Consider the following 12,500-nt stretch of genomic DNA (forward strand, 5'->3'; position numbering starts at 1 on the left):
CAGAGTCAGTGAGTCAGATGAAAGGATAATTGAGTTTGTTTGTGTTTGCGCGCTCGCTTGTGCGTGCGTGCGTGCGTGCGTGCGTGCGTGCGTGCGTGCGTGCGTGTGTGTGTGTGTGTGTGTGCGTGCGTGCGTGCGTGCGTGTGAGAGTGAGCGTGAACGTGAGTATGAAAAGGCCATGGCATTCTCTTCTCACCTTGCAGCGGACTTGCTCAGAGTGCAGTTCTTCATGATGGTCAGGCAGCGGTGCAGACAGCTTCTTCTTAAAGGCCCTCAGCTTCTCTAATGATGCATCGATGCCCTTCTCACAGCGCTCCCAATCCTAGAGACACACACACACACACACACACACACACAATTAAATAAATTATAAATTATCTGCTGCAGTTCCAGCAACAGCAAGCTTCAAAATACACAACTGCACACATACGCACACAAACATGCACAATACATACTGTACAGTATGCACACGCTACAGTACATGTGAAGAGAAGCTAGGACAACAGTAGAATAATCCAGGCTGCTGAGCCACAACTCTATTCCCTAAGCCTGATTTATACTTATCTGGACGCCTGTGTCTCAAATCAAAAATGCGTTCCACACTGGGAGATTGTGGATCTGCTATTTTCAGCGTGTGACACCCGCGGTCCCGCGCGCAACCTACAGTACTATAAGGCTTTAAACCTCCTTAGCAACAGCATGAGACACAGTGACACAGCACAAATCCACCAGCCAAAGAAGAGAATTAAGGCAACCTCAACAACAGAGCTTTCAGCTCCAGAGAGAGGTCATAGATTACAGCTATTTTGAGAGTGTAGCATAAGAAGTACAATTCAAGGCAAAGCGAGGTATTTTTCAGTGAAAAAAATGCAGCATACCGCAGCAATGCAGCATACCGTAGCGTAGCATACCTGAAACAACAGTAAAAGGATGCCCAGTGCAGGAACAGAATATATAGTCAGCAGTCTAAGAACTAAGTAAGGAGGACAGGAAGATAAAGGGAAAAAAGAAAGCAAAAAAATAGAAAGATGGAGCAAGAGAGAAGAGCGAGTGGACAGAGGGAAAGAAAGAGATCCTCTCTCCTAAAAAATCGTTAAGCCATGGGTGATAATTTTAAACTGCGTCACACAGTGCTTTTCAAAATGACTCTCAGCCTTCACAGTCCACCTCACTGTGCCCTTGTCGTTATGCTTCGCTGCACAGTGCCTGCAGCTTGTAATCTGCACACTAATGTACTATGTGTATGCCAGTCACCAAAACTGTCACGGGCACACAAACAGACACACATACAAAAATATACACAAACACACACTCTCATCTGAGCATGTGAGTGAAGAGTGTGCACTTATCGCGCACTCCATCTTTCTCCACTCCAACCATTCATAATTCATATGATAACTTGGTTTTACAGTCCTATATGCGGAACAAGGAGGGCTCATTAGGGTTCACATTGGCAGATGCCCTTTAGCTCCCTTCACATAACTTTTATAGTGCTGCAGCACATCACAGTGCAGACAGCCACACACTGTGATGTGCTGCAGACTATTAGTTTCTGATCAGACGAGGTTCCAAAAATGTCCATGGGAATGCATGCATGGCCTGATGATTGATACCTTCTTGTAAATGTAAACCAATAGCATACCAAAGCACACAGGTAGTTCCACTGCATGTGGAACTGCAAAGTGGATCTAGTTCCATAACTATGTACAAAGTGGATGAATATAATACCATCTATCGAGGATAGATTCTTTATTTCTTTTTTTCCCACGTAAAGCTCCTTGATTACTTATTTCAGTCGTTTTAACTTGCTTTAGCAGCTAACCTTAAGCAGGCCGTGTAGCTCTCTCCTCTGCTGGTCCAGGCGGTGGTGTGCATGTCTCCACCTCTCTTGCATGTCCATCAGCTCTGTCTGCAGCGCAGACTCTGCCCTGGCGTCGGCTGTCAACAGCAGGCTCCGGCCGGCCTCCACCGCCAGGATGTAGCCTCCCTGTTGCCTCTGGAGCACGCGCTCCCTCAGCTGGATGAGAAGAGACAAGGAGTTGGGGCATAGCAGGGGAAACAGCTTACCTAAAGGAGTCTAAGGTTGGGAATGGGATGAGGGTTTGTGTAGCAGGGGAGTGGATTAGCATTTTGGTAAGGTATTTCAACGGCGGCCACGTAGGGGTTGAAATTTACTAGAGAGGAGCGCTCTTTATGGTAGGATTTTAGCGATTGTGAAACGTATAATGTGTTAATGGGTTTAAAGTCTCTTACAAATGACTTAAAAAAAGTAACCATTGTAAGCAAATCATTGGTTATGAAGCAAAGTCGGATTAGTAATGTAGCTGATTCCTGGTGAATGAAAATAGCACAGTGGTGCCCAACTGCACATCCCTGCCGCACACACCTGAACCCCATTCGGAATGTGAGAAAAACTGTTATCAGAGGAGAGTTTGTTTGAGATAAATGTGTGGGAGTATGACATCATCAAGAGAGAGGGCCTTCACAACGCTGCCCTGTGGAGAGATGGAGTCTTTATCTGTACCTGTATCTGATCCAACATGGTCCTGGCCTGCTGTAGGGCCACCGGCTCTCCCGGCTGATGCACGTCCGGGTCACGCGTCACTTCCTGCAGCCAGCGCCGCAGCTTGTCTGCCATCTCCTTGTATTTCTGCCACTGGCGGACCAGGCTGTCGATGATGCCCCTGCGCTGCTGAGCCCTCCTCACCACGCACTGCCACTGGTTGCTCAGCAAGGCCAGCTTCAGGCTGAAGTCGTCTCTGGCAATGAGAAATATGGCAGTAAAGTCAGGTTTGGAGATTCATTCATTCATTCATCTATCGCTATACCAACAATCGAAAAAGAGTTTGGGAAGTAACAGTATAAACACTGAAACAACGAATCAGATTAAGACAATCACACTCTCAATGTCTCAATGTATTTTGTTAAAGGAGGAGTTCACCCAAAAAATGATATATTTTCTATCAATTGCACACCCCATGAAGCCTTGAATTCATGGCTTTATTTTTGTTTTTGTGGCATTCCTAAGCCAATAATTTGGTAGCCTGAGGCTACGAGCTCAATCCATGGTCTTGAAGGGCGGACCCAAACACAGCCGCCCGGATTTGTGCGTGGCTTCCTATTGCTTCACCAATCTATGTCCCCGCCTCCCCTCCCCTCCCCCCCTCGGCCTGTGCACGGAGCACGCTGACGTCACCAAATTTAGAGCGACGCCCCTCTGCACTCTGATTGGTTAGGAGATAACAAGGTCCAAGACCATCGTTCCTGCATGGCTCCCCCAGGCTTTTTTTCTTTTGTAACAAAAAAAAAAGCCTGGGTTTCCGAGGCTAATAATTTGGTGACCGGGTGTGTATCCGGTTGTGTCTCCTACCGGATATATTAGCCGGTAGGAGACGGGAATCAAGTTATTGGCTTAGGAATGCCACAAAAACAAAAAGTCAATACTGAGACATATTCTACTACTGTGAGAGCAGCAGTGTGAGCGTTCATACCTGTCGTCCACTTGTCCCTGGTCCAGCATGTGGTGTCCATCGCTGATGATGGAGTAAAGAATCTGCTGCCTGCTGAACATCTCTGCCTGGAACAACTGCACACACACAGATTCATGGATGCTCTATCGACAAATATATATACATACAGTACATACAAATATGCATGCATCCTCTCACACACACACACACACACCAAACTTTGACCAAACCACCTTCTACATTTCATCACAGCACTCACATACACACTCAAAAACACTGACGAAAACATAGATAAGTACGCGCGCACACACACACACACACACACAAACACACGCACACACGCACACATGCACAGACCCCTACCTCGTGGTCTCTCTGTTGTTCTAGAAGACTGTGATAGTTGCCAGAGATCTCGGCAGCCAGCTTCTGCTCTGTCTGGGACAGGAAGTCCATCCAGGCCTCGCACTTCTGCAGGAAGCTCTGCTGTTGGAGCAGCACCGCCTGCAGCTTACTGGAGATGGACAGATGGAGATAACACGTAGGAACATAAAACAATGTGAGTGTTAAACAAGCTCCAGCTATCTGGTCAGACTGCCTGTAAATACGTTTACCATTTCCTGACATTGTTAATTGGGCTAAGATTATCTATATTAGTGCATGTGGTTCTCCACTGATAGAACATACTGTATACAGTAGAAGAGCTACATGTAGTTATTCTATAACAAAGTTGAAAATAAGTCTTTAACATATACAGTCAGGCACACAACGGATCATAATCCCACCAAAACTCACTTCATTTGTGAAGTATCGTTTCGGTTGTAAGTTATGCACTTGACATTTCATATAAAACGTGACTTTCATTATTTGAAATACAACCTAAACTCATTTTAGCCACGTACTTATTCGGTATGGTACCACAGCACACAGCAGAGTACGAGGAGTTCATGTACCTGAACCTCTCTGTGAGGTGAGCAGAATGTGCGGCCCAGGACCTGTTGAGACCCTGCAGGCTCTTAATGTCTCTGTCGCTGAGAGGCAGTCTGTACGCCAGCTCATTGAGCCGCTCCAAGTCCGGGGACAGACTGCTCAGCTTCAACAGGTGAACCTGACAAACACCGTGTCACACATTTCAATGTGGATTAGTACTGTACATTCTAAACAAAGACCGCAGTTGTGACACACATTTCAAATGGATTAGGACGTTCTAAAGAAAGGCCACTGTTGTGTGGGAGGTAAAATTACGAAAGTGAACTCCTGCATCGGATTTACACAGCCGTTCTGCATGTTTATAGACACATTTAGAAACTTTCATTCTCTTGAAAATCGAGCTAAATGAGCATTAACCACATGAATAGCGTCCCTATTCTGGGCATTTCATGATAGACAAACACTCGATGAAAATAGGCAAACAAAATAGCAGATCTACAATGGTGCAACGCAGTGTGAACTTGTAGATCGGCTATTTACTGCAACGAGAGTTGGTGTAGTGGGGAAAAGGATAGACTCCTGGGGGACCCCAGTCAATGAAATATACATGTATAGGGTTTAAGTGGTTTAAGTGTTCTTTAATTGAAAGAAAATGAAAAGTCAAACACACAGAGAGAACTGTGGGACACGGGTCAAGACAGCAGCTAACGTACCTTGAGTTTCTCCATGCGGTTCTGAACATTGATGAGCTCTGGTGAGCCGACAGAGTCAGACTCCTTCAACGCCTCCTCTGCCTCCTCTGCATAACGGCGCAGTTTATACAACTGCTCTGTGAATCCCTCACAGTCCTGAGTTCCAGACTAGACAAAACAAAGGAAAAAATACTAAATTATAATAAGACAATCACATCACAATCTTTGTTATTTGAGATCTTGGAACTAGAGCTCAAATTATGGCAAATCTTTGGGTCTGATGCTGATCCCAATTTTGGAGAGTCCTAGACCAGCAATGATTTAACCGATATTTTATGATTAAAAAATATATAATAATAATAATTATTATTATTATAATTAAAAGCTAGATCAATTCTAATTCATTTCCAATTTTTAAAATAGCTGAACTACAAGCTCACGACACACATACACATAGCAGTGCAATACATTGTGAGCTTGTAGATCTGCTATTTCTGAAATTTCTGAGAAAAAAAAAGTACCGCTGATATACTGGCCGAACCGATATATCAGTCTGGCTCATCTTGGAACGGTGCGAGTTTGTGCATCTGTACGTGTTTGTGCGTGTGTGGATGTTGGTGTGTGAAAGCCACTCTGTGTACCTACAGTATGCCATCCCATGCCTACCTGCAGTACTTCCCGCTGCCTGTGCAGGGCGTGCTCCAGCGCTACTAGGCGATGTGTGAGTGACAGGTGGTCTGACTGGAGGGCGGCCATAGAGGAGGCGTCGACCTGGCTCTTCAGCTGTTCTCCCAGCGCCTGCAACCGCTGCAGGGACTGCTGCGCTGATGCCTGGCCTCCAAGACACTCCTGCAATCAGCACAATCAGCAGATTATCAAATAGGTTTACAATGGAAAACTGCTGTTCAAATACAGCCTTACGTATTTGTCGGATTACTGTATGTATCTTTCTGATAGTTCCATGCAGAATCAATCAATCAATTTAGATAGGATAGAAGAAAACTGGATACTATGTTATAGTAGAAAAGGTAACATCGCGCAAAAATGTATAGGATAGTAGAAAAGTGGATTGGATAATATACTGTTGTAGAAAAGTGGATAGGATAGGATAGGATAGGGGCATGAAGGACATGCAACACATGGAATGGAACTGGGGAGGTTACGATTACATGGACGCACTATCCGGTCATCTACCGGCACACTGGGGGGCGGCCATAGCTGAGTGGTTAGTGAGCCCGCCTAGGGAGCCAGAGGCCCTGGTTGCCCCAGGTACGATTCCAGGCCAGGCCAGCCAATGTGTCGATGAAATGAAATATGTCCCTGAGCAAGACTCTTAACCCCTAATTGCTCACAGGCCCTCATTGGAAACAAGACCGCAAGGACTTTCATGAACGGACCTGTTAAAGGAATTATCCTTAACCCTACTTTAATTTATCTTCACGCTGGTTCAAAATGCTGTGCAAGCATATTGGGGTCTATCAACGAGGGACAAAGGGACAGTACAAGACTACAAGTGTATAGTCTCTAGTCTCTAGGCTACCCTCATTGCCCACTGCAACTGGGGTATAAACTGGTCCCTTTAAGGCGTCTCATTCTGAAGAGCCTTTTGTTACGTTCAGCTTGATTTGCATTCAAGCAGCCCAAGTTGACAGTATGCAATTTGCAGAGGGGATAAAGGCTTTGTAAGAATCCTTAAAATGGGTTGACAAGCTGTTTCCGAGCGTATTCAAATGTCCTTAGAGACCACATGAGAGAGAGAGGCGATGCATTTTTCAAGAAATTCCTTGGTTTCTTAACTGCTACTACTGTACACTACTGTAACAAATACAGAGATAAAATTCTGGTCCCATTTAATAGACTAACTGCAGATTTGGTCACTAAAAAGTTAAGAAAGTAAAGAAATAACTTTAGCAAGCAAGTGGCCTTTTACAAGGCCACTTGCTTGTTGGGGTGTGAAAATAACTTTAGCAAGCAAGTGGCCTTTTACAAGTGTATAGGGAAAAAAAAACACTGTTGTAGTACTAAACAATGAAACACCTCTATGACTTAGCCATTCAACTCCACTTCTCCATTGCCTGAGACTGTACTCACGTCGCAGTCTTTTATCCAGGTGTAGCTTTCCTCTTCCGTGATGTCCCTGTTGGTGGCGCTCTTGAGCAGGCGGTCGGCCCACTCGTCCTGCTTCAGGACTGCCGTCACACACTGGCTGTGCAGCGCTCTGTAGCGCTGCCACAGCCCCAGCACAGTCTTACTGCTCCTGAGCTGCTCTGAGATCTGCTCCAGTAGTTCATTCCATCTGAGACAGCACAGGTGAGGAGGAGGGGGACAAGATGGTTGGAAAACTGTTCAGTGATTGAGTCATATAAAACATGTTTTTTTTTACATTTACTACAACTAACAAACAGATGGCATTTTTGTCCTGTTGTGCCTACCTGACGTTGACATCCTGGAGGGCGCTGTTGAGTGTTTCTGCCACTGAAGGATGGCACTCGGTGAGCAGCTGGTGCGTTACGGAGCCAAACTTCTTCAGACTGCTCTCCTGTTTATCCATTTCTTCCTGCAGGTTCTGATCCACATAAAGTATGCGCATTCTCAGGTTAGCCGTCATACCGTTATACATTTATAACACCTTTCTATGTTGGCATCTTGACATGAGAGATAATTCATTATTTACAACCAAAAATATGTGCATCGCATAAATGGGGCATGTGCATAGCACTGACTACCAGCAAGTCTGAGAAGAAAACGATGCAGCTACTAACAATGAGTGAAAGGATAACAACAATTACAGTGAGTTTTACTGGTGTGCCATTTCCCCATACTGTATGCAGAAGAGAGAGTAACTCCTGTGCTCCTCACCTCCAGGCTCTCCACCTGCTGCTGGACAGCTTCCAGAGACCCGTTGAGGAGGTGCAGTCGGGACACAGAGTACCTCCCCTCCATCAGGTAACCGTTGATTTCCTCGGCCGCTCGCCGGTACAAGGTCCACTGTTCCAACACCGACCGCAGACTCACCTTCATCTGACTGATCTGAAGGGGAGGAAAGGGAGACAGGTAGACAAAATATATCAACGTACATACCTATAAGTAATGTAAAATGTGCTATATTATTATTATTATTTATGATTATTTCATCTTGTTGCAATGAGATCAGCATCATCAATGACCGATGTACTGTAAAAATATGAATTGCATGTAAACGATCAAACCTTGTGTATTTCGGTCAATTCTGATGCAATATTATATAGATTCTTAGGTGCCAATTCAAAATGACGTATTGCAAATCTTTAAGTATTGCGATTCTGAAAATGCTCCATATGGAATATGTACATTTCCAATTAATTCTTCTTTTATGATTTCCGTATACTTTTTAATACTGGTCTAAGAAAAACACGTCCTTCATACTTTCAATGATATTCTATGTCATAAGATATTTAATAAGAGAAGCAGCATGTCTTAAAGTTTTTAAAAACGTTTTGTGATTCATGGTAATCTTTTACACCATGCCAATTGTGTATTGTGCATGGAATACATTGAGTGTGTTACAGTTCATTTTTAGAATTCTAGAAGCTCACCATGTGATCCAGGTTGGCCCAGGCCTGGTTCAGTCCTTTGAGGGTCTGTCTGACGACAGAGCAGGCCTCTCCTTTCTTGTCCTGGATGAGCTTACTTCCACGTTCCTCGGCTTTCTCTAGATCCTTCTCCTTCTCCTTCACCAGCTCCTCTAACTCCTGTCAAAAGTCAGTAGAAGTTATATCAGAGCAAGTTATGTATATAAAGTGTATGACACGCATCGATGGTGATGCTGTGCTTCACTACCTGACAGTCTTTGAGTGCATTCTGCACAGATGCCACATCCTCTATCCTATGTCTTTTCTTCAGTTTCTCCTCCTGCAGGCTGAGCCAGGCTTTCAGGGCCTGGACTCCGTTCTCATGCTCCAACCAACCTTCTTGTAGTCTTTCTAAAAGTTGAATCTGCATAAATCACAAAACAAAACCACAAAGATTCACCACACATTAAGCACACAAATCCTGTTAGTTTTACTCAGAGAGTGTAAAAACTGACACTCTCTGAGTTCAAACAACATTAGGGATTTAAGTACCAATTGACCTGAACTTTTTTATTTTCCCAAATCTGCAATTCAACCAGATCACATGGCGGATTTAAGATAAACTTCTTAAATCCCCACATGGAAAAACTGTGTTGGTCACCCATGCATAAAAGACAGATCACATAATCCATAAAAAAAAAGAAAAAGAAAAAGAAAACAAGATAAATATTACATCAATGTGTGTATCTGACTTGGATTTCTCCAAGATGATGGACGCTAACTCAAGACCATTACCTTTTCAGTGATGAGTCCTTGCAGTATCTGCCACCGCCTGTTCATCGCTCCCAGCTTCTCTGCGAAGTCCGTCTTTGAGCTACGTTTCCCCTCCACATCCTGACTGCTGATCTGCAGCACCGACTGGTTGACAAAGTCCACAGTCAACTGCTTGCAGGTTAGGTCAATACGGAAGCCCTGGGGGAACGCAGACAATTTGATGTGAGTCAGATGAGGGATTGAAAAGAAAACATTAAGGGACTGTATGATGAAGAGTTGGAGGTCATTTGGGCTTTAAGGGTTGTCCAGAAAGTAGCTGGAACTCCTGGAAGCTACAGTGTGTTGCTTAGGAGAACAGACTCTTTTGTATGTACCTTATACTTCTGTAGGAAGTCTCGGACCGCCTCGGAGCCTACTGCTCCCATGATCTTGTTCTGGTCTTCTTCTATGATGTTCTCCATGAGAGAGATCCAGCTCATCAGCTCTGTGATGGCATGACGCGACGCTAGCTTCTCCATCTGCAACTGAGGGAGGAGAGGAAAAGAGGAGTCAACATGAGAACAGTCAAATATACCCCATAAACTATGGGATGGTAACACTCTATTTAAGTGCTTTGAATCAATATTAAGTGTATATTAGTTATTCAGTCTGCAAAGAATACCCCCCCATCCAAATAAAAAGCCAAGTCATGAGCCAGGCGCTGTTCCCAGACCTGGTGTAGTTTCTCCTGCACCACAGGGATGCGAGTGAGCAGCTCTGCCCACTGTGTGTCCACCTGGGCCAGGGCTGACCTCAGACCAGCTGTATCCACTCTTTTGAGCCGCATAAGCTGGTTGCCTGTGCTGAGAACCGAAGAGCGCAGGGAAGACTTGGCGTCCACCTCCTTGGAAAACTCCTGTCAGAGAAACAACAAGAAGATACACATGTTGGTTTATTTGTGTGGCAGCCTATGTTGAGATACTTTAGTGTTTTGTGTTATGACGCTTTAGCAAAGTGAGATGCTTATATATGATTTATGCTGCAACAAAGTGAGTGATGTGTCATCATTCTAGTCGAGAGACACGTTGCACGACTTTGAAGATACTATAATAAAACTAGAAAAAGTGCTCCTCGGAGCACAGGTCTCCGCCAGGTCAGGTACGTTATTGTGGCCTCCTGGTGGCGCTATAATAGGCTAATGTGAAAAGGGTGCCATTTATTCTTAGGTCGTTCACGGCAATCGGACACTGCATTCATGATTTGAGGCATTTTGTTCCAAAAATGTGTTTTGCTAAATTAGACCTGCTGGTGGCGCTATAACAGGCCAATGTGAAAAAGGGTGGCATTTCTTCCTTGGCCTAGTGGGAATGTGTTTGTGAAATTTCACGGAAATCGCAAGCTGCGTTCATGATTTGAGGCATTTTGTTCAAAACGGACCAATCCTGCAAATTTTGGAAGCGAACCTTAGCCAATGAGGATGGAATATGGGAAATCGGACAGATCCGTGTTGATCACATGACTATAGAGAAACTGTGTACCGATTTGCATGACGTTTGGATAAAGGAGTAATGTAAAAAAATTGGGTTTGCACAAATCGGCCTCCAGGTGGCGCTATAACAGGCCCATGTGAAAGATTTGAGGCAGAGGTTCTGAATTGGCATCCAGGGAGTGTGTGTGCACAGTTTCGCAGCGACCGGGCCAACGGTGCCAGAGATTAGCTGCTAACACACGGACAGGACACACGGACACACACACGGACGGACGGACGGACGGATGGAGTAAAACATACTCTCTCGCCATGCCTTTCGGCCTGGCGGAGACAATAATTTAATTGATGTATTCAAATTCTAATCTGATGATATATGACAGGGGGAAAATGATATTCTGTACATGCTAGCTAATAACTGACCAGGAAGGCGTAGAGGTGGTCTCTGACGGTCTCCAGTTCCTGGGGTACCGTCACAGACTGGGTAGTCCAGAACTCGAGCCGGTCCAGAGCCGACCGTAACCACTGGCTTAGCTCTGCTGACTCCCTCTGGTACCTGCGGTTGAGAACAGGAAAACAATTAGGCTTTGACAGACAGAAAAGTACTGTGACTGAAACAAAGGATTTAAAAGTGCCACTGACTGACATTCAGACTGAGGGGACATAAACAGACAGACAAAAAGTGAGACTAGCGGCCACACGTCCTTCATCCCTGGCCCGTGTGACTGACCTGGTCCAGTGTTTGAGGGTGGAGTCCAGGCGGTGCAGCTCCTTGTTGACCTTGGTGGTGGAGGATAGCCAGTGCTCTCCGAGCTGGGTGAGCTGGTTCTCCAGGTCTGAACAGCACACCGACAGCAGCAGCCTCTTCCCTTCCTCCAGCACCTGGTACAGCTGGGGCTGATGCTCCGTCAGGCTGGCCTTCAGACGCTGGGGAGATGGAAGGCAGGAATGACAGAATACATTTGTGAATTGAATTTATATATTATAATAAACATGCAACATTATAGCTATCAAGGGCTATGTCCCCATTATGAAAAACAATCACATTTTCAAACACCATGTATAAAATAAGTAAAAGCTGAGAGCAGTTGAGGAAGAACCGATGCTGAGGTGTTTTAAAAGAAATATAAGTTCAAAACATTTCACCATTTGTGTAATCCACTGCATCGGCTTACTTATTTGTATACTATGCATTCATTCATGAATGTGCGCATGAGTGCACGTGTGATTACATCCAATATATTACAGTACGTGCGAGTATAGTACCTGGTAGAGGTGCATCCTGTCATTGAGTCGCTCCTCCGTCTCCTCCACCAGGCCTACAGTAGGGATGCAGCACTCCACAGCCTCCAACTGCCTACACAAAGCCTGGTAGTCCTCCATCAGCCTGCTCCACGACTGGAAGCCAGAGGGAAGGGGAATGACTGGGGTCATTAACTGGACACTGCTTCACTCATGTCATTATGATATCCATTATGTTATCCATGAGTGTGATGCTTCATCTATAATCCAGCAAGCAACAACCAACTCTGCCCTTTGAGGTTATAAACTCAAGATTTAACAACACACGTTTGTGCCCTCTGTCCATCCCAGCATTTAAACACTCCCGCCTACCTCCAGA

The 12,500-nt window shown here is 45.0% G+C and overlaps 1 protein-coding gene across 1 annotated transcript in view; it reads right to left on the minus strand.

Moving 5' to 3' along the window:
• Positions 1 to 12,500, minus strand: part of LOC308081115 (nesprin-1-like) — a gene marked incomplete at both ends in the record, with an annotated part of 28,468 nt that overhangs the window by 1,579 nt on the left and 14,389 nt on the right. The window contains 20 exons of the mRNA XM_080457509.1: positions 197 to 322; positions 1,823 to 2,017; positions 2,525 to 2,759; positions 3,492 to 3,586; positions 3,834 to 3,981; positions 4,421 to 4,575; positions 5,111 to 5,257; positions 5,756 to 5,938; positions 7,181 to 7,385; positions 7,522 to 7,655; positions 7,949 to 8,119; positions 8,665 to 8,820; positions 8,909 to 9,064; positions 9,436 to 9,612; positions 9,789 to 9,938; positions 10,127 to 10,309; positions 11,303 to 11,435; positions 11,610 to 11,806; positions 12,146 to 12,277; positions 12,494 to 12,500. The exon at positions 12,494 to 12,500 is cut by the window's right edge and continues 167 nt beyond it. Of these exons, the coding sequence (XP_080313635.1) occupies positions 197 to 322; positions 1,823 to 2,017; positions 2,525 to 2,759; positions 3,492 to 3,586; positions 3,834 to 3,981; positions 4,421 to 4,575; positions 5,111 to 5,257; positions 5,756 to 5,938; positions 7,181 to 7,385; positions 7,522 to 7,655; positions 7,949 to 8,119; positions 8,665 to 8,820; positions 8,909 to 9,064; positions 9,436 to 9,612; positions 9,789 to 9,938; positions 10,127 to 10,309; positions 11,303 to 11,435; positions 11,610 to 11,806; positions 12,146 to 12,277; positions 12,494 to 12,500 (3,085 nt within the window). The remainder of the gene's footprint in view (positions 1 to 196; positions 323 to 1,822; positions 2,018 to 2,524; positions 2,760 to 3,491; positions 3,587 to 3,833; positions 3,982 to 4,420; positions 4,576 to 5,110; positions 5,258 to 5,755; positions 5,939 to 7,180; positions 7,386 to 7,521; positions 7,656 to 7,948; positions 8,120 to 8,664; positions 8,821 to 8,908; positions 9,065 to 9,435; positions 9,613 to 9,788; positions 9,939 to 10,126; positions 10,310 to 11,302; positions 11,436 to 11,609; positions 11,807 to 12,145; positions 12,278 to 12,493) is intronic.

Source organism: Gymnoscopelus braueri (genome assembly GCF_963280865.1).
Source record: "Gymnoscopelus braueri genome assembly, contig: SCAFFOLD_485, whole genome shotgun sequence".
NCBI lineage: Eukaryota > Metazoa > Chordata > Actinopteri > Myctophiformes > Myctophidae > Gymnoscopelus > Gymnoscopelus braueri.